The 17,780-nt window shown below is 50.7% G+C and overlaps 1 protein-coding gene across 1 annotated transcript; it reads left to right on the top strand.

Moving 5' to 3' along the window:
• The first annotated feature begins 2,774 nt into the window (after window positions 1–2,774).
• LOC119966779 (heme-binding protein 2-like) lies at window positions 2,775–15,180 on the top strand. Its single transcript, XM_038798757.1, has 4 exons — window positions 2,775–2,961; window positions 8,856–8,985; window positions 14,097–14,271; window positions 14,925–15,180. The coding sequence occupies exons 1-4, from the start codon at window positions 2,830–2,832 to the stop codon at window positions 15,088–15,090; spliced, it is 603 nt and encodes a 200-aa protein (XP_038654685.1). The 5' UTR covers window positions 2,775–2,829; the 3' UTR covers window positions 15,091–15,180.
• Window positions 15,181–17,780: the final 2,600 nt, after the last annotated feature.

Raw genomic sequence — 17,780 nt, 5'->3', positions numbered from 1 at the left:
GCCAATCTCCAGACACAATTCTGAAACCCATCCGCTTCATTCTAGATCACAACGTCTTCACCTTCGACAACAAATTCTTCATCCAGACGCATGGAACAGCCATGGGGTCCACATTCGCATCTCAATATGCCAACATCTTCATGCACAAGTTTGAACAAGACTTCCTCACCGCACAGAACCTTCAACCAACGTTATCCACCAGACACATCGATGACAGTTGCATTCTTGGACACACTCATCTCCATCAAGGACGGTCACCTCAGCACTTCGCTTTACCGCAAGCCCACAGACAACCTCACGATGCTCCACTTCTCCAGCTTCCACCCTAAACAAATTAAAGAAGCCATCCCCTATGGACAAGCTCTCCGTATACACAGGATCTGCTCAGACGAGAAGGAGCATAACAGACATCTACAGACACTGAAAGATGCCCTCATACGAACGGGATATGGCACTCGAATCATCGGTCGACAGTTCCAACGCGTCACAGCAAAAAACCGCACCGAACTCCTCAGAACACAAACACGGGACACCACTGACAGAGTATCCTTCGTCGTCCAGTACTTTCCTGGGGCGGAGAAACTACGACATCTTCTTCGCAGCCTCCAACACATCATCAATGAAGATGAACATCTTGCCAAGGTCATCCCCACACCCCAACTACTGGCCTTCAAACAACCGCGCAACCTCAAACAAACCATTGTTTGCAGCAAATTACCCAGTCTTCAGAACAGTGACCACGTCACCACACAACCCTGCCAGGGCAATCTCTGCAAGACATGCCAGATCATCGACACGGATGCCACCATTACACGTGGTAACACCACCCACCAGGTACGCGGCACATCCTCGTGCGACTTGACCAATGTTGTCTACCTCATACGCTGCAGGAAAGGATGTCCCGAAGCGTGATACATTGGCGAGACCATGCAGACACTGCGACAACGAATGAACGGACATCGCAAGACAATCACCAGGCAGGAATGTTCCCTTCCAGTCGGGGAATACTTCAGCAGTCAAGGGCATTCAGCCTCTGATCTCCGGGTAAGCGTTCTCCAAGGCGGCCTTCAGGACACGCGATAACGCAGAATCACCGAGTAGAAACTTATAGCCAAGTTCCGCACACATGAGTGCGGCCTCAACCGGGATCTTGGATTCATGTCGCATTACATTCACCCCCCACCATCTGGCCTGGACTTGCAAAATCCTACCAACTGTTTTGGCTTGAGACAATTCACACCTCTTTAACCTGTGATTATCCCTCTCCCTGGATCTGTAATGATTTGATTACCTGCAAATGCTCGCATTCCAAGCATTGTCCAGCATCTCTGACTTTGTCTATATAAATGTTTCTGGAACATACCTCTCCATTCACCTGAGGAAGGAGCAGTGCTCCGAAAGCTCGTGTTTGAATCAAACCTGTTGGACTTTAACCTGGTGTTGTCAGACTTCTTACTGTGCTCACCCCAGGCCAACGCCGGCATCTCCACACCAAATCCATCAACCTCACCTGGTGTTCTTGAATATTCAGCCAGGACGTTGAACCCGGGTTCGATTCCCGGCTTGGGTCACTGTCTGTGCCGAGTCTGCACGTTCTCCCCGTGTCTGTGTGGGTTTCCTCCGGGTGCTCCGGTTTCCTCCCACAGCCCAAAGATGTGCAGGTTGGGTGGATTGGCCAGGCTAAATTGCCCTTAGTGTCCAAATGTGAGGTGGCTTTCCGGGGAAGGGGGCCTTGGGCCGAGGTAGGGGGCTTTTTCAGAGGGTCAGTGCAGACTCAATGGGCCGAGTGGCCTCCATCTGAACTATAGGGATTCTATGTATGGTCTATTAACAGGCAGCCCATTGACAGGTTTTTACTGTGGAGTAAATTAAACAAAGTCTTGTCACCTTTGTCTGTATTTAGCTTTTCAAAAGGCTGGGAATAGATTCTGACTGTTAAAAACAGAGGATGATGCATCGTAACAGGTAGTGTCATCAAACCCTCAGAGATGGGAGGAGGTGGCACAATGGCACTGTCACTGGCCGAGTAATCCAGAGAGCCAGGAGAATGGTCTGGGATCCCGGGATCCAATCCCACTCTGGCACATGGTCACATTTTAATTACATTTTATAAATCTGGAAGTTAAAGTCGAATAATGACCATAAAACAATTGCCGATTATCGTAGAAACCCATCTGGTTCACTAATGTCCTTCAGGGAAGGGAATCTGCCGCCCTTACCCGGTCTGACCTACACGTGACTCCAGACCCACAGCAATGCGGTTCCCTCTGAGCCAGCCGCTCAGTACCAGGGTAATTAGGGATGGGCAACAAATGGCGGCCCCTCCCAGCAACACCCACATCCCAAGGATGAATTAAATAAAGATTGGAGCTGGAGTAGATCGATCAGCCCCTCCAACCTGCTCCATCGTTCGATTAGATCATGTCTGATCTCACTGTGGCCTTAACCCCACTTTGCTGCCTGTCCCCATAACCTTTCCCACCAAAACCCTGTCTAACTCAGGCAGGGGGGTCAATGCTGAGTGTGTGAACGGGAATCAATAGTGAAATATCTGCCCCCGGGCAGTTCACATTTCCCAGCAACCAGCATCACACAGATCATGATGTCTAAATGATTCCCAAATTCAAGGTTGGGACCAAAACACATTTCCATAGTTAATCATCCGAGGCATTTCATTAACATTTGATGTTCCCGTAGCTAAACTTTATTCAAAATCATCCCTTTGAAACTGTATAAAAATCTCTGAGCTCTCTGCTCAAACTGCAGATCGAGGCTGAAGGTGCTGAGGGTCATTCAGTGAATTCACCAGAGACCTGTCCCGACACCAAGATGCTGAGAATCTTCTTAACCGTGTCTGTCCTCTTCTGGAACCATCTCGCTGCACAGAATCCAGTAGGCAAGGTGATCGAACTCTGTGAACGGGATGACTGCCTTAAACCCGAAGTCGTCATTAAGGACAAGGTGAGTATAATTCAGAGTTTGCTGCTCTCTGTAATGTTCGTACCCAGTGGAAATTATTTAATGCCTGTATTTTTGGGTCGAGTCCCCTTTACTCTCTTTACTGTCAAACATCTGTGTCACTCAGGCAGGGAGGCTTGTCAATGCTGAGTGTGTGAACTGGAATAAACAGTGAAATATCTGCCCCGGGAGGTTCAGACATCCTGGGACCCGGCACTCACACAGTTAATGATTTCTAAATTCAAGGCTGGGATCAGGAAAGTATTCTGAGGGACAGAATCTATCTGTACTTTAGACACGGATTAATCAGGAATAGTCAGCGTGGATTTGTTAAGGGAAGGTCTTTCCTGACAAATACAGTAGAATTATTTGAGGCAGGAACCAGGAGTGTTGATGTGGAACATTTGGAGTGGTCGATATGGACTTTAGCCAGGCTTTTGATAAGGTCCCTATTGACAGATTGATCAAGTCAGGGCCCATGGGACCCAAGGCAAAGGGATATATTGGATCCATCATTGGAGGGGAGGCAGGAAGCTGAGGGTGGGTCTCTGAAGGCAGAGGGCAGGTTAATAGGGTGGGGAAAAAGGCAAATGGGACACTCGCTGTTATCAATCGAGGCCTAGATTCCAAAAGCAGGGAGGTCATGTTGGAGTTGGAGAACTTTGGTGAGGTCACAGCTGGAGGACTGTGTGTAATTCTGGTCACCACATTATAGGAAGGATGTGATTGTACTGGAGGGAGTGCAGAGGAGATTCACCAGGATGCTGCCTGGGATGGAACATTTCAGTTATGGAGAGAGGTTGGATAGGCTGGGGTTGGTTTCCCAGGAGCAGAGAAGGCTGAGGGGCGAACTGATCGAGGTGGACAAGATTATGAGGGGCATGGACAGGATAATAATAATAATAATGATCTTTATTGTCACAAGTAGGCTGACATTAACACTGAATGAAGTTACTGTGAAAAGCCCCTAGTCTCCACATTCCGGCGCCTGTTCAGGTCACAGAGGGAGAATTCAGAATGTCCAATTCACCCAACAGCACGTCTTTCGGGACTTGTGGGAGGAAACCGGAGCACCCGGAGGAAACCCACGCAGACACGGGAAGAACGTGCAGACTCCGCACAGACAGTGACCCAAGCCGGGAATCAAACCTGGGACCCTGGAGCTGTGAAGCAATAGTGCTAACCCCTGTGGTAGTGTGACGTCCCACCCCCGAAACTGCCCCAACACTCCCCCCAACAACCCCCAACCCTTCCCCGACACTCCCCCCACCCCAACCCTGCCCCACCCCCCCAATAAGCCGCAACCCATCGCCGACACCCCCAACCCCCACCCCCCACCTCCGACCCCTCCCAGACGCACAAATACAGCAGTGATACAACTTACCCCCCCACAGAGACCCCTGTGATAGTGAGAACCCCCCCCCACAGAGACCCCTGTGATAGGGAGACCCCCCCCCCACAGAGACCCCTGTGATAGGGAGACCCCCCCCCACAGAGACCCCTGTGATAGGGAGACCCCCCCACGGAGACCCCTGTGATAGGGAGGCCCACCCACAGAGACCACCCCCCCCCCCCACAGAGACCCCTGTAATAGGGAGACACCCCACAGAGACCCCTGTGATAGGGAGACCCCCCCCACAGAGACCCCCCACAGAGATCCCCCCACAGAGACCCCTGTGATAGGGACCCCCCCCACAGAGACCCCTGTGATAGGGAGACCCCCCCCCACAGAGTCCCCTGTGATAGGGAGACCCCCCCCCACAGAGACCCCTGTGATAGGGAGGACCACACCCCCACAGAGACCCCTGTGATAGGGAGACCCCCCACAGAGACCCCTGTGATAGGGACACCCCCCCCACAGAGACCCCTGTGATAGGGACACCCCCCCCCACAGAGACCCCCCACAGAGACCCCTGTGATAGTGAGACCCCCCCACAAAGACCCCCCACAGAGACCCCCCACAGAGACCCCCCACAGAGACCCCTGTGATAGGTAGACCCCTCCCCCACAGTGACCCCCCACAGACCCCTGTGATAGGGAGACCCCCCCCCACAGAGACCCCCCACAGAGACCCCTGTGATAGGGAGACCCCCCCCCCACAGAGGCCCCTGTGATGGGGAGACCCCCCCCCACAGAGACCCCCCACAGAGGCCCCTGTGATAGGGAGACCCCCCCCCCACAGAGGCCCCTGTGATAGGGAGCCCCCCCCCACAGAGACCCCTGTGATAGGGAGACCCCCCCCCACAGAGACCCCTGTGATAGTGAGACCCCCCCACAGAGACCCCTGTGATAGGGAGACCCCCCCCCCCACAGAGACCCCCCACAGAGACCCCTGTGATAGGGAGACCCCCCCAGGGTCCCCTGCAATGGGCGGCACAGGAGGCTGCCCGACATGTGCACCGGGGCAAATGGGGACGGGACGCTCTGATCGTCTCCAGGTTCACCAACTAGATTGGGGCGGGGGGGGGGAATCAAGCCTGGGGCACGGACCCCGCATCCCACCACCAGGCCCCCACATCCCCCGCCTGCAACTCCCTCCGTGATACATACCTGCGGCGCTCCGAGCTGGGGGCTCTGGGTTGGCAGGAACAGCGGGTCGGAGCCCTGGGATGGAGGGTGAAGAGCTTTAGGGATCTGGGGATTGAAGTGGCCAAGGATTGGAGGCAGCTTCACAAGTTAAATTTGGGCAAAGCAGTGGATCCAATGGGATTTTTGTAGATGGGACCGGCTCCCACTGACGCTGGGGGCGGGGAGGGTTCAGACGGTGAAGGTGACTGTCCTTCCGAGACTGATTTTCTTTTTTCAATGTCTCCTGATTTTCGTCCCAAAGGCTTTTTTCAGAAGTATGAATGCGGTGATATCGAGGTTTATATGGACAGGTAAAACCCCGATAGTAAGGAGGGCACTCCTGGAACCGGCACACGGGGAAGGGGGATTGGCTCTCCCGAGCTTTATTAACTATTCCTGGGCTGCCAACACATTGATGGTCAGGAAGTGGGTACAGGGGGAGGGGTCGGTCTGGGAGCGGATGGAGGCAGCATCCTGCAAAGGTACGAGTTTGGAGGCTTTACTGATGGCGTCCCTGCCGTTCTCAACGACTCGATACTCCACAGGTCCTGTGGTGGTGACAGCCCTGAGGGTGTGGGGGCCCTGAGGGTGTGGGGGCCCTGAGGGTGTGGGGCCCTGAGGGTGTGGGGGCCCTGAGGGTGTGGGGGCCCTGAGGGTGTGGGGGCCCTGAGGATGTGGGGCCCTGAGGGTGTGGGGGCCCTGAGGGTGTGGGGGCCCTGAGGGTGTGGGGGCCCTGAGGGTGTGGGGCCCTGAGGGTGTGGGGGCCCTGAGGGTGTGGGGCCCTGAGGGTGTGGGGGCCCTGAGGGTGTGGGGGCCCTGAGGGTGTGGGGGCCCTGAGGGTGGGGGGGCCCTGAGGGTGGGGGGGGTAGGGGGTGTGGGGGCCCTGAGGGTGTGGGGGCCCTGAGGGTGTGGGGGCCCTGAGGGTGTGGGGGCCCGGAGGGTGGGGGGGCCCGGAGGGGGGGGGGGCCCTGAGGGTGTGGGGGCCCTGAGGGGGGGGGGGGGGCCTGAGGGTGTGGGGCCCTGAGGGTGGGGGGGGGGGTGGGGGGGCCCTGAGGGTGTGGGGGCCCTGAGGGTGTGGGGGCCCTGAGGGTGGGGGGGGCCTGAGGGTGTGGGGCCCTGAGGGTGTGGGGCCCTGAGGGTGGGGGGGGTGGGGGGGCCCTGAGGGTGTGGGGGCCCTGAGGGTGTGGGGGCCCTGAGGGTGTGGGGGCCCTGAGGGTCTGGGGGCCCTGAGGGTGGGGGGGCCCTGAGGGTGTGGGGGGTAGGGGGTGTGGGGGCCCTGAGGGTGTGGGGGCCCTGAGGGTGTGGGGGCCCTGAGGGTGTGGGGGCCCGGAGGGTGGGGGGGGCCTGAGGGTGTGGGGCCCTGAGGGTGTGGGGGCCCTGAGGGTGTGGGGGCCCGGAGGGTGTGGGGGCCCGGAGGGTGGGGGGGCCCTGAGGGTGTGGGGGCCCTGAGGGTGGGGGGGGGGGGCTGAGGGTGTGGGGCCCTGAGGGTGGGGGGGGTGGGGGGGCCCTGAGGGTGTGGGGGCCCTGAGGGTGTGGGGGCCCTGAGGGTGGGGGGGCCTGAGGGTGTGGGGCCCTGAGGGTGTGGGGCCCTGAGGGTGGGGGGGGTGGGGGGGGCCCTGAGGGTGTGGGGGCCCTGAGGGTGTGGGGGCCCTGAGGGTGTGGGGGCCCTGAGGGTGGGGGGGCCCGGAGGGTGTGGGGGCCCTGAGGGTGTGGGGGCCCGGAGGGTGTGGGGGCCCGGAGGGTGTGGGGGCCCTGAGGGTGTGGGGGCCCTGAGGGTGTGGGGGCCCTGAGGGTGTGGGGGCCCGGAGGGTGTGGGGGCCCTGAGGGTGTGGGGGCCCTGAGGGTGTGGGGGCCCTGAGGGTGTGGGGGCCCTGAGGGTGTGGGGGCCCGGAGGGTGTGCGGGACTTTGTACAGAGACAGGCCCCAAGCTTTCCAAGCCTCCCCCTGAGGATAAAGTGCTGTCAAAAACAGGGGTTGGAGTGGGAAAGTTCCATAGATAAACAGGGAATTGTTAGAGTGGGAAGGGGCCCCTATCAGAGAGGTGAAGAGGAAGTGGGAAGAGGAGTTGGGAGGGGAGCTGGAAACTGAACTGTGGGAAAAAGCCTTGAAAAGGGTAAATGCATCCTCGCCCTGTGCTAGACTCAGCTTGATTCAGTTCAAGGTAGCCCACAGGGCCCACATGACGGCAGCTCGGATGAGTAGGGTCTTCGAGAACATGGAGGAAAGATGTGGGCGGTGTGGGGGTAGCCCGGCCAACCATGTTCATATGTTTTGGGCATGTCCCAAACTGAGGGAATTCTGGCAGGGATTTGCAGATGTTATGTCAGAAGTCCTGGAAGGTAGGGTAACTCCGAGTCCAGAATGAGCAATATTTGGGGTGTCGGAGGGTCCGGGGGCAAAGGGGGGAGGCGGCTGATATCCTGACCTTCTCCTCCCTGGTGGCTCGGAGATGGATCTTGCTGAGATGGAGGGACCCGGAGCCCCTGAAGTCAGGAGTGTGGGTCAGCGATATGGTCCAGTTTCTCAGTCTGGGGAAAATCAAGTTCACTCTGAGAGGATCAATACAGGGATTCGCCCGGAGTTGGCAGCCGCTCATCGATTTCTTCAACAAAAACTGAACGTCAGCAGTAAGGGGGGAAAGGGAAAAGGGGGGGAAGGATATCAGGAGGCAGGGTAATGTTGGATAAGGACAGGGAGCTTAGTATACGGGTAATTGGGGACAGGGTGGGGGACGTGGGGGATGTGGTTTATTATTTGATCTTTTAGGGGGTATTTTGTGCGTCGACCTGTGCGGTTGTTTTAGAAATGTCAACATGTCAAATTGTAAAAATTGCAAATGCTTAAATAAAATATTTTCTAAACAAAAGGCTTGAGGAGCTGTTGGGCCTATTCCAGCTCCTATGCTTTCAGCCTGGATTAGTGCTTGGATACGAGGCCCAGTTTCTGACCCATTGAAACCTTTCTGTTTAAATAATGTGGTAAAACAGTCAAAGGGAAACACAATGACTGGACATGATTCAGTGTCGATGGCCGTCAATAACATTCTCTATATTTGTTTTCATTGAAAGCCCAAGGGGAAGGAGTCAGGCCCAATGTGCAGGGTAACTCGAAAGTTGAAAGAGTGCATGAGGGGGTCAGGAAAATCCATCTGGAAATGGGGATGCCAAGTCTCCCATCATCAACTCCAAACTCTTTTCCCAGGTCACTCCATGCAGGACATGAATACTGTTCCCACACCTGGGAACCGAGGACAGGCCCCTCAACACTGATGGGTTTTGGTGCCAGTTCAGTTGAGTCACATGGTGATGGATTTTATTTTCTTGTTTCAGAATTATTATGAGTTTGAATTTGAATTTCGGCAATGGGTTCAAACTGAAGTTGATGCAGAGGATATTGAAAGTGCGCTGGCAATCGGTCTGGAGAAACTATTCAGTTATGCACGTTGTGGGAATGTTGCAGGTATGTCAGATGTTCCTTCAAAGTAACAACAGATTATAAAACAACCGTTCCCTCTTTAACCTGTCAGGTTTGAAACTTTCTGTACAGACTGACACACTGACCAAAGAATTGTCAATCCCAGAGTGATCCTCGGTCACATGGGACTAGTGGGTTGAGGCGCTAATGGGGCTCCTGCTTTGATACCTGCCGGCTTTATATTCCCAGAATCCAGGACAGTTTCCCACGTGTACTGGGAGCAGGATTCCAGCTGTAGTTGCTGAATTTCCCCAGTGTAATAAAGGCTCTTTGTCAGGCATGAACCCGCTATTGGAGTCGACATGAACCCTTGTAGAAGCTGAGAAACAGCATCTCTCTCAGCTCAGTGGATGCTGCAGGAAAGCTGGCTCCTGTCTGAGACTCAGTGACAGGAAATTCTACCTTGTTAAAGAGAAATCGTCTGTAACTAACTGCGTCCAGTTATTTCATGGTTAATGGTGGTTGAGGCTGAATGTTTAATGGTTAATGGTGATTGAGGCTGAATGTTTAATGGTTAATGGTGATTGAGGGTGAATGTTTAATGGTTAATGGTGATTGAGGGTGAATGTTTAATGGTTAATGGTGGTTGAGGGTGAATGTTTAATGGTTAATGGTGGTTGAGGCTGAATATTTAATGGTTAATGGTGGTTGAGGGTGAATGTTTAATGGTTAATGGTGGTTGAGGCTGAATGGTTAATGGTTAATGGTGGTTGAGGGGGAATGTTTAATGGTTAATGGTGATTGAGGCTGAATGGTTAATAGTTAATGGTTGTTGAGGCTGAATGTTTAATGGTTAATGGTGGTTGAGGGTGAATGTTTAATGGTTAATGGTGGTTGAGGGTGAATGTTTAATGGTTAATGGTGGATAATGGTGAATGTTTAATGGTTAATGGTGGTTGAGGCTGAATGTTTAATGGTTAATGGTGGTTGAGGCTGTATGTTTAATGGTTAATGGTGGTTGAGGGTGAATGTTTAATGGTTAATGGTAGTTGAGGGTGAATGGTTAATGGTTAATGGTGGTTGAGGGTGAATGTTTAATGGTAAATGGTGGTTGAGGCTGAATGTTTAATGGTTAATGGTGGTTGAGGCTGAATGTTTAAAGGTTAATGGTAGTTGAGGGTGAATGGTTAATGGTAGTTGAGGGTGAATGATTAGTAGACTGTTAGCAGAATTTAAACTGATGTGATGGAAGGGGCAGCAGCTTGGATCCAGAATTGATCCATTGATTGATTGTCACATGTACCGAAGTACAGTGAAAAGTATTTTTCTGTGGCCAAAGGAACAAATGGTACATCAACATATACTGATTGGTTACAGTGCGGAACAAGGCCAAACAAAAGCAGCATAGGCGTCGTGAATAGTGTTCTCACAGGGAATAGATCAGTCCAAGGGGGAGTCGTTGGGGAGTCTGGTAGCTGTGGGGAAGAAGCTGTTCCTATGTCTGGATGTGCGGGTCTTCAGACTTCTGTACCTTCTGCCTGATGGAAGGATCTGGAGGAAGGCAATGTCTGGGTGGGAGGGGTCTCTGATAATGCTGTCTGCCTTCCTGAGGCAGCGGGAGGTGTAGACAGAATCAATGTGGGGGTGGCAAGCTTGTGTGATGCATTGGGCTGAGTTCACCACACTCTGCAGTTTCTGGCGATCTTGGGCCGAGCAGTTGCCATACCGAGCTGTGATGCAGCCGGATAGGATGCTCTCTGTGGAACATCTGTAGAAGTTTGTGAGAGTCGATGCAGACATGCTGAATTTCTTTAGCTTCCGGAGGAAGTAGAGATGTTGTTGGGCTTTCCTGACTGTTGCATCAACGTGAGTGGACCAGGACAGTGTAATGGTGATGGTGATCCCCAGGAACTTAAAGCTATCGACCATCTGGTTTCGGGGCTGGTTTAGCACAGTGGGCTAAACAGCTGGCTTGTAATGCAGAACAAGACCAGCAGCGCGGGTACAATTTCCATGCCGGCCTCCCTGAGCAGGCGCTGGAATGTGGTGACTAGGGGCTTTTTACAGTAACTTCATTGAAGCCTACTTGTGACAATAAGCGATTATTATGATTATTATCTCCACTTCGGAGCCATTGATGCAGACGGGAGTGTGTGTCGTGCTGCCCTTCCTGAAGTCAATGATCAGTTCCTTGGTCTTTCCAACATTTAGAGAGAGGTTGTTTTTGGTACACCATGCAACCAAGTGATCTATCTCCCTTCTGTAGTCTGATTCGTCGTTGTTTGAGATGCAGCCCACCAGTTGTATCATCCGCAAACTTATAGATTGAGTTGGAGTTAAATCTTGCCACACAGTCATGTGTATAGGGAGTGCTGTAGAGGACTGAGCACACATCCTTACGGGGCCCAGGTGTTGGGGACTATTGTGGAGGAGGTGCTGTTGCCCATCCTGACAGATTGCGGTCTGTTGGTGAGGAAGGATCCAGCTGCACAGGGAGGGGTCAAGCCCAAGATTGCGGAGTTTGGTTATTAGTCTTGTCGGGATAATAGTGTTGAAGGCTGTTGTTGAAAATTCACCACTATTCTTAGAATTCCCCCCATACCAAAAAGGGCCGACATTCTAAATGGTGAACAGGGATTCTCACTCCCTGACTCCGATGCAGGCTTCGGTGGGTGCTATTCAGCTCAAACTGTATTTTCAAGTTATCCCCCGGTATAACCCATACCTTCACCGAAAATTTAATCTACTTACCACTTAGTAGCATTGATCCTGGGTCCTGCATTGCTCAGTAAGTAAAGTAGACTTTAGGAATAACCACTGTTTCAGGTTAAATTAAGTTATTTTATTATTATATTTTTTTATTTTAAAAGCTGCAATCACTCTCTTTCCAGAAAGGTAAAAAGATCTTGCTTCTGGATCCTTCTGGTTGGTTGAAGGGACCTTCAGGCCCACCTTGACAATCTATCTTCTTTTTAAAATCTGGTCTTCTTTAGATGTATTTGCTGGTGAGCTCGGTTGCTGTGTCCTATCTTTCCCATGTACCGAGCTGTGAGAGCTGGCTCTGCTGGCTATCTCTGAGCTGACTCTGCCTCCTCTTTAAATTCCCGTCTTCCTTAGATGTATTAGCTGTGTTAGCTCGGCTTGTCTTATGTTTCCCATGACTGAGCTGGCTGTAAGCTAACTCTGCTTCTCTTGTTCCTTCTCTCTCAGTTCTGGTTCTGGTAGTTCCTGCTCTGGTCTTTGGGTTTATATTTTCTGTCTAACAGTTATTAAGTTTTTATGACCTTATTGTAAAGTAACTATTATTTCATTTTGATTGTAAAAAGTATCTTTGATCTAAACATTCTAACACAACTAAGTATTCATTTTGGGCATGGCCTCACCTCTCAGATCTGATTACATTGTTTCCTTTGTGATGTTCAAAGTTCCTTTGTGATATTCAAAAATGCTTTGGTTTCAAGAGGTGTTACTTTTAATTCCTGTCATTTCTATAGTTTTATTTTACAATTGTCCCCAGCTCATAATTTTGACTTTGATTTTGGCTTTAAATTATGTTTCTCGTAGACTAATAGCCTCCAATTTTCTTTAATTTACCTGATATTAGCAAAATTTCACACCTAGAATTGTCACCAAATCCAACTGAACCTCATCCTTTCCTTTCCAGCTGTTTACTAAGATAGTTAATTTCAACGAAGGTGTGAATCATTGCTTTTAGCTGTATGCTAAAATTTAACTTGGTTATGACTTGAAAGGCCTGCCTGTTTTAAACATTCGTCACTTAATTCAACTGAAACCTTCGTCCATGTTTTTCCAGATGCTTCCTAAAATAGTTACTTTCAATGAAGGTGTGAGCCATTGTTTTTCGCTTCATACAAAAATCCTGTGTGTTTGCTAAGCCTGCTTGAGAGAAGGAATCTGCATTTTATAATCCTGTACTTTGCGGCTGCTATTAACCCTTCGTGGGATCTTTCCCTGTACCCTCTCATGTTTCTCTCAGACCAGATATTGCCAGGCTTCCATGTTTGCAGTGACACATGTTTCCATATTATCAATTACAAGGTGGAGGTGTAGTCTATGAACAGCAGTCTGACGTAGGTGACCTTCTTGTCGAGGTGTTGTTGAGTGTTGATTGTAGAGCCAGGGAGATAGTGCCTGCTGTGGACTGGTGTGGTGATCAGCAAACTGCAGTGGATCGAGACCGTCTGGGAGGCTGGCAGTGATCCATCTCATGACTGGCTGCCCAAAGCATTTCATGATAACAGACGTCAGGGCCACCGGTCAGTAGTCGCTGAGGGAGGCTACCTTGTTCTTCTTTAGTACTGGTATTATGGTGGTCTTCTTGAAGGAGGTGGGGCCCTCAGAGCGGAGGAGTGAGGTGGTGAAGATATCTGCGAATACACTCGCCAGCTAGTCTGTACAGGCTCTGAGTGCTCGCCCAGGGACTCCGCCGGGACCCGTCACTTTCCTCAGGTTCACTTTCAAGAAGGCAGCTCTTACCCCTGAGGCTGTAATAGTGGGTATGAGTGTGTCCAGGGATGTTGGGGTGGGTGGCACTGATACATTGGCTGACTGCTCAAAGCGGGCATAGTACTTGTTCAGATCATCGGGTAGGGATGCTCCAGCCCCAGAGATTCCGCCTGGCCTTCCTTTGTAGCCCGTGATCTCATGTAAGCCCTGTCATAGACGTCATGGGTTAGTGTCGTTGGCCTGGGACTCTCGTTTGATGTGATATTGTCTTTTTGCATTCTCGGACCCACACTGCACGGTTTCCTTCGGATTTGCCAAAGTGTGGTTGGGGAATGGAGCGGGAGAATCCTTTGATGCCCGTGTAGCAGTGGTCCAGGGTGTTTGTACCTCCGGCAGAGCAGGAGATATGTTGATGGAGTTTGGGTGGAACATTCCTGAGGTCGGCCTGGTTGAAGTTTCCAGCCACGATTGTCAGGGCTTCAGGATGATTTGTTTGGTTGTTGTTGATGGTGGAGTTAGTTCATCAAGTGCTGCTCGACATCCTGGCTACTTGTTCATTTGCATATTCCCTTAAAGTGATATCACAACATTTTCCACATTTCAACAAAGTCACCCTGCCCCCTCACCTGTAACGTTTTACTCCCCATAAGCTGATTACCCAGTTAAATTCTCTGTCTCTCTGCCTACAGCTACTGTTGTCCCTCTCTCTGCACCTTGGGGATTTTTTGGATATTTGGAAAATGGCAAAATACAACAAAGATTCAGTGTATTTCTCCGGATAGTTTCCGAAGTCAACAATCCACCTGAACCAACAGATCCAACAGTTACATTACAAACTGGACCTCTTCTTTGGTACTATATCCGGTGAGTTTAGTGCACACCTAGGTCCCTCTGCTACTGCACTCTCTTTAGAACTGTGCCATTTAGTCTGCATTGACTCTCTCCACCCTTTCTGTAAAATGCATCACCTCACATTTCTCTGTGACGGGGCCTCACGGTAGCATGGTGGTTAGCATCAATGCTTCACAGCTCCAGGGTCCCAGGTTCGATTCCCGGCTGGATCACTGTCTGTGTGGAGTCTGCACGTCCTCCCTGTGTGTGCGTGGGTTTCCTCCGGGTGCTCCGGTTTCCTCCCACAGTCCAAAGATGTGCGGGTTAGGTGGATTGGCCATGCTAAATTGCCCGTAGTGTAAGGTTAATGGGGGGATTGTTGGGTTACGGGTATACGGGTTACGTGGGTTTAAAGTAGGGTGATCATTGTTCGGCACAACATTGAGGGCCGAAGGGCCTGTTCTGTGCTGTACTGTTCTATCTATCTAAACTCTATCTGCCACTTGCCTGCCCATTTGGCCAGCTTCTCGATGATCTTACTCCAGCTGTGGACTAACTGACTGGTGCAGGCCACTCAATGGGCTGAATGGTCAACCCCTGTCCCTGTTGTCCTGGCAACCGACTTTCCAAACAGGATTTGTCAGGAGTATAAAAATTAAATTCCTCTGTTCTTAATTCTGTTGCAGGACTTTTGACACAAAGGTTGATGATCAGCAAACTGAAGAACGTGTGATTCAATTACTGAAGGATTTGGAAAAAGACAACCGACCCTTCAATAGCACATTTTTTGGCGTCCCTTATTATAGCACACATGGGCTAATGGAAATAGGTTTTGAAAAAACAGGAGAATGAAGGTTTTCTGGAAGGTTCTGTACCTTTCATGGCATCAAACAGTGAGAAGTGCTTAACTCTATTCTAAAACTGTTTAACTTTGCATTGGGTTTAATCTGGAATATTGAGCATAGTTTTAATCTCCTTACCTTCAGAAGGACCTTTAAGGGACGGCAATGTCTGTTGAAAATTAAATAAAAACAAAGAATCTTCAAGTCCGCTCCACCGTTCAGGAAGATCATGGCTGATCTTTGAACTTAACTTTAGGGCAGCACGGTATCATGGTGGTTAGCATAATTGCTTCACAGCTCCAGGGTCCCAGGTTCGGTTCCCGGCTTGGGTCACTGTCTGTGCGGAGTCTGCACATCCTCCCCGTGTGTGCGTGGGTTTCCTCCGGGTGCTCCGGTTTCCTCCCACAGTCCAAAGATGTGCAGGTTAGGTTGATTGGCCATGCTAAATTGACCATAGTGTCCAAAATTGCCCTTAGTGTTGGGTGGGGTTACTGGGTTATGGGGATAGGGTGGAGGTGTTAACCTTGGGTAGGGTGCTCTTTCCAAGAGCCGGTGCAGACTCGATGGGCCGAGTGGCCTCCTTCTGCACTCTAAATTCTATTCTAAATTCTATAAACTCCACCTTCCCACACTGTCCCTCGAGTGTGTAATCTGTCTAATAAACAGGGAATGTACTCCCACTAAACTCGGATCATCCACCCTTAACTAAGGAGCCCAAACATCATCACATCATATTCTACCTGCCATGTTCTTCACCACTCACTGAACCAACCAAATGTGGAGCAAACACGTGATCGTCCACCCACACGTTAACCGTACATGTGACTCCAGCCCTGATATATTTGACTGTCTCTGAGTCCCGCCTGCTCTATTTCCGTTAATAATGTTTTTTAATTTGGTTTCCCTTCACGTCTCAAATTCATTGCTGAACACGGCTCCACACTGCACAGATACAGGGCAAAACTCAATAGTACCGGGTGCTGGGCCCTCTATTGGGGAACGGGGATTAATCACTGCACTAATTTGCTTTTTCTGTCATCTTGCTTTCAATGAATTGTGAAACTGAGACTGAGATGGCCCTAGTGTCAGATATAGTTCCAGAATGTTCTATCTTCACACAGCGATGGAATATATTCATATTTATCCCCATACTGACCAGAATGTTTCAAGTTGATGTGAAAAGAGTTGGGATTTGTTACAGAGCACAGAGTATTGAAGCTGTTCAATATGAAATCATGGAGTGATCAGATGTGGGACTGTTCCTGGGCTCTCTCACTCGGAGTTAGTTCCAGATGAATGATTTAATTACAAGGGAATGTTTAAAACTGTAAAGTGTGTTCACCATTTGTAAAATAATGAGATTTTCATCACATCATCTGGAAGATTTTGCTTCAATGTTTGAATAGTTCTGTGTCCTGTGCTGTATAATGGGAATGGACCATATAACAGACTGTGTGGTATAGATACTGGACACTGTAGGAAGAACACGTCACTCACTGGACAAACCTGCTAATGGACACAACATCCTGTGTGGGCAGTAAAATATTCCCTTTTCCTGCCAGACCTGAGAATCAAACACTGGACATTGTGGTGGGGATGATTAAAAAGGTTGTTTCTCAATCGGGTTTGATCTGACTCAGATCAGTCCAAGTTCAGGAAACAGATGGGCCCAGCTCAGGGAAGTGGCAGTTTGCTGACCCAGGTCTGAAGCAGCTTAAACTTGGTCCTTAAACTGGATCAAGAATCCCAATCTAAATTAGAATCCAGAGACTGAAGATGGAATAAGTTTCCATTCAGATCTCCTCAAACCCACACTGGGAGCTGACTTTGGGAATATCGACAGACTGAATCTGTGATTGAGAAAATGATGGATTCAGATCTGACTCCCGTTAACAGGGGGCCATTCACAGGCTTCTCTGCTGCAGTAAATAATCCATCGTCTTCTAGTCTTTGTTTGTCTTTTGTTTTTCAAACTGCTGGGAATGATTCTCACTGTGAAATAAAGAGGGTGATGCATTTACACATTTGGTCTCGTGTTAGATTCTTCCTCACAAATCAATCTGGGTCAATGATCACATCACTACTTTCATACTTGGGGCAGCAGGGTAGCATGGTGGTTAGCATAAATGCTTCACAGCTCCAGGGTCCCAGGTTCGATTCCCGGCTGGGTCACTGTCTGTGTGGAGTCTGCACGTCCTCCCCCTGTGTGCGTGGGTTTCCTCCGGGTGCTCCGGTTTCCTCCCACAGTCCAAAGATGTGCGGGTTAGGTGGATTGGCCAGGCTAAATTGCCCGTAGTGTCCTAATAAAAGTAAGGTTAAGGGGGGGTTGTTGGGTTACGGGTATAGGGTGGATACGTGGGTTTGAGTAGGGTGATCATTGCTCGGCACAACATCGAGGGCCGAAGGGCCTGTTCTGTGCTGTACCGTTCTATGTTCTATGTTCTATGTTCTATATCAGATAAACTCTCCACATTTCAGTGAAATGATTCTGTTCAGATGTTGAGGTGTAAAATTAAAGAATGAGAAAGAATGAAGATACGGAGAGTAATTTATTGGGAGATGTGACACTTGGAGAGCGAGCTCCATATTGGTCAGGTGACAGCTCACACCGCGTGCAGTCCGACACGTCAACCTGTCAAACTCCACTCTGAGCAGTGTTTCTAACTCTGTCAATGGGATATCACTGGAGAGATAGAGGCC

The sequence above is a fragment of the Scyliorhinus canicula genome, chromosome 6, assembly GCF_902713615.1.
Source record: "Scyliorhinus canicula chromosome 6, sScyCan1.1, whole genome shotgun sequence".
Taxonomy (NCBI): Eukaryota; Metazoa; Chordata; class Chondrichthyes; order Carcharhiniformes; family Scyliorhinidae; genus Scyliorhinus; species Scyliorhinus canicula.
Note: the sequence above shows the minus strand (reverse complement) of the source record. Positions and strands in the feature narration are given on the sequence as shown.

Excerpts from the sequence above, each read along its gene's own strand:
- LOC119966779 (XM_038798757.1), top strand. The coding sequence starts at position 2,830 with ATGCTGAGAATCTTCTTAACCGTGTCTGTCCTCTTCTGGAACCATCTC. Across the intron at positions 8,986-14,096 it reads ACGTTGTGGGAATGTTGCAG|CTACTGTTGTCCCTCTCTCT; the intron begins GTATGTCAGATG and ends CTCTGCCTACAG. Across the intron at positions 14,272-14,924 it reads CTTCTTTGGTACTATATCCG|GACTTTTGACACAAAGGTTG; the intron begins GTGAGTTTAGTG and ends ATTCTGTTGCAG.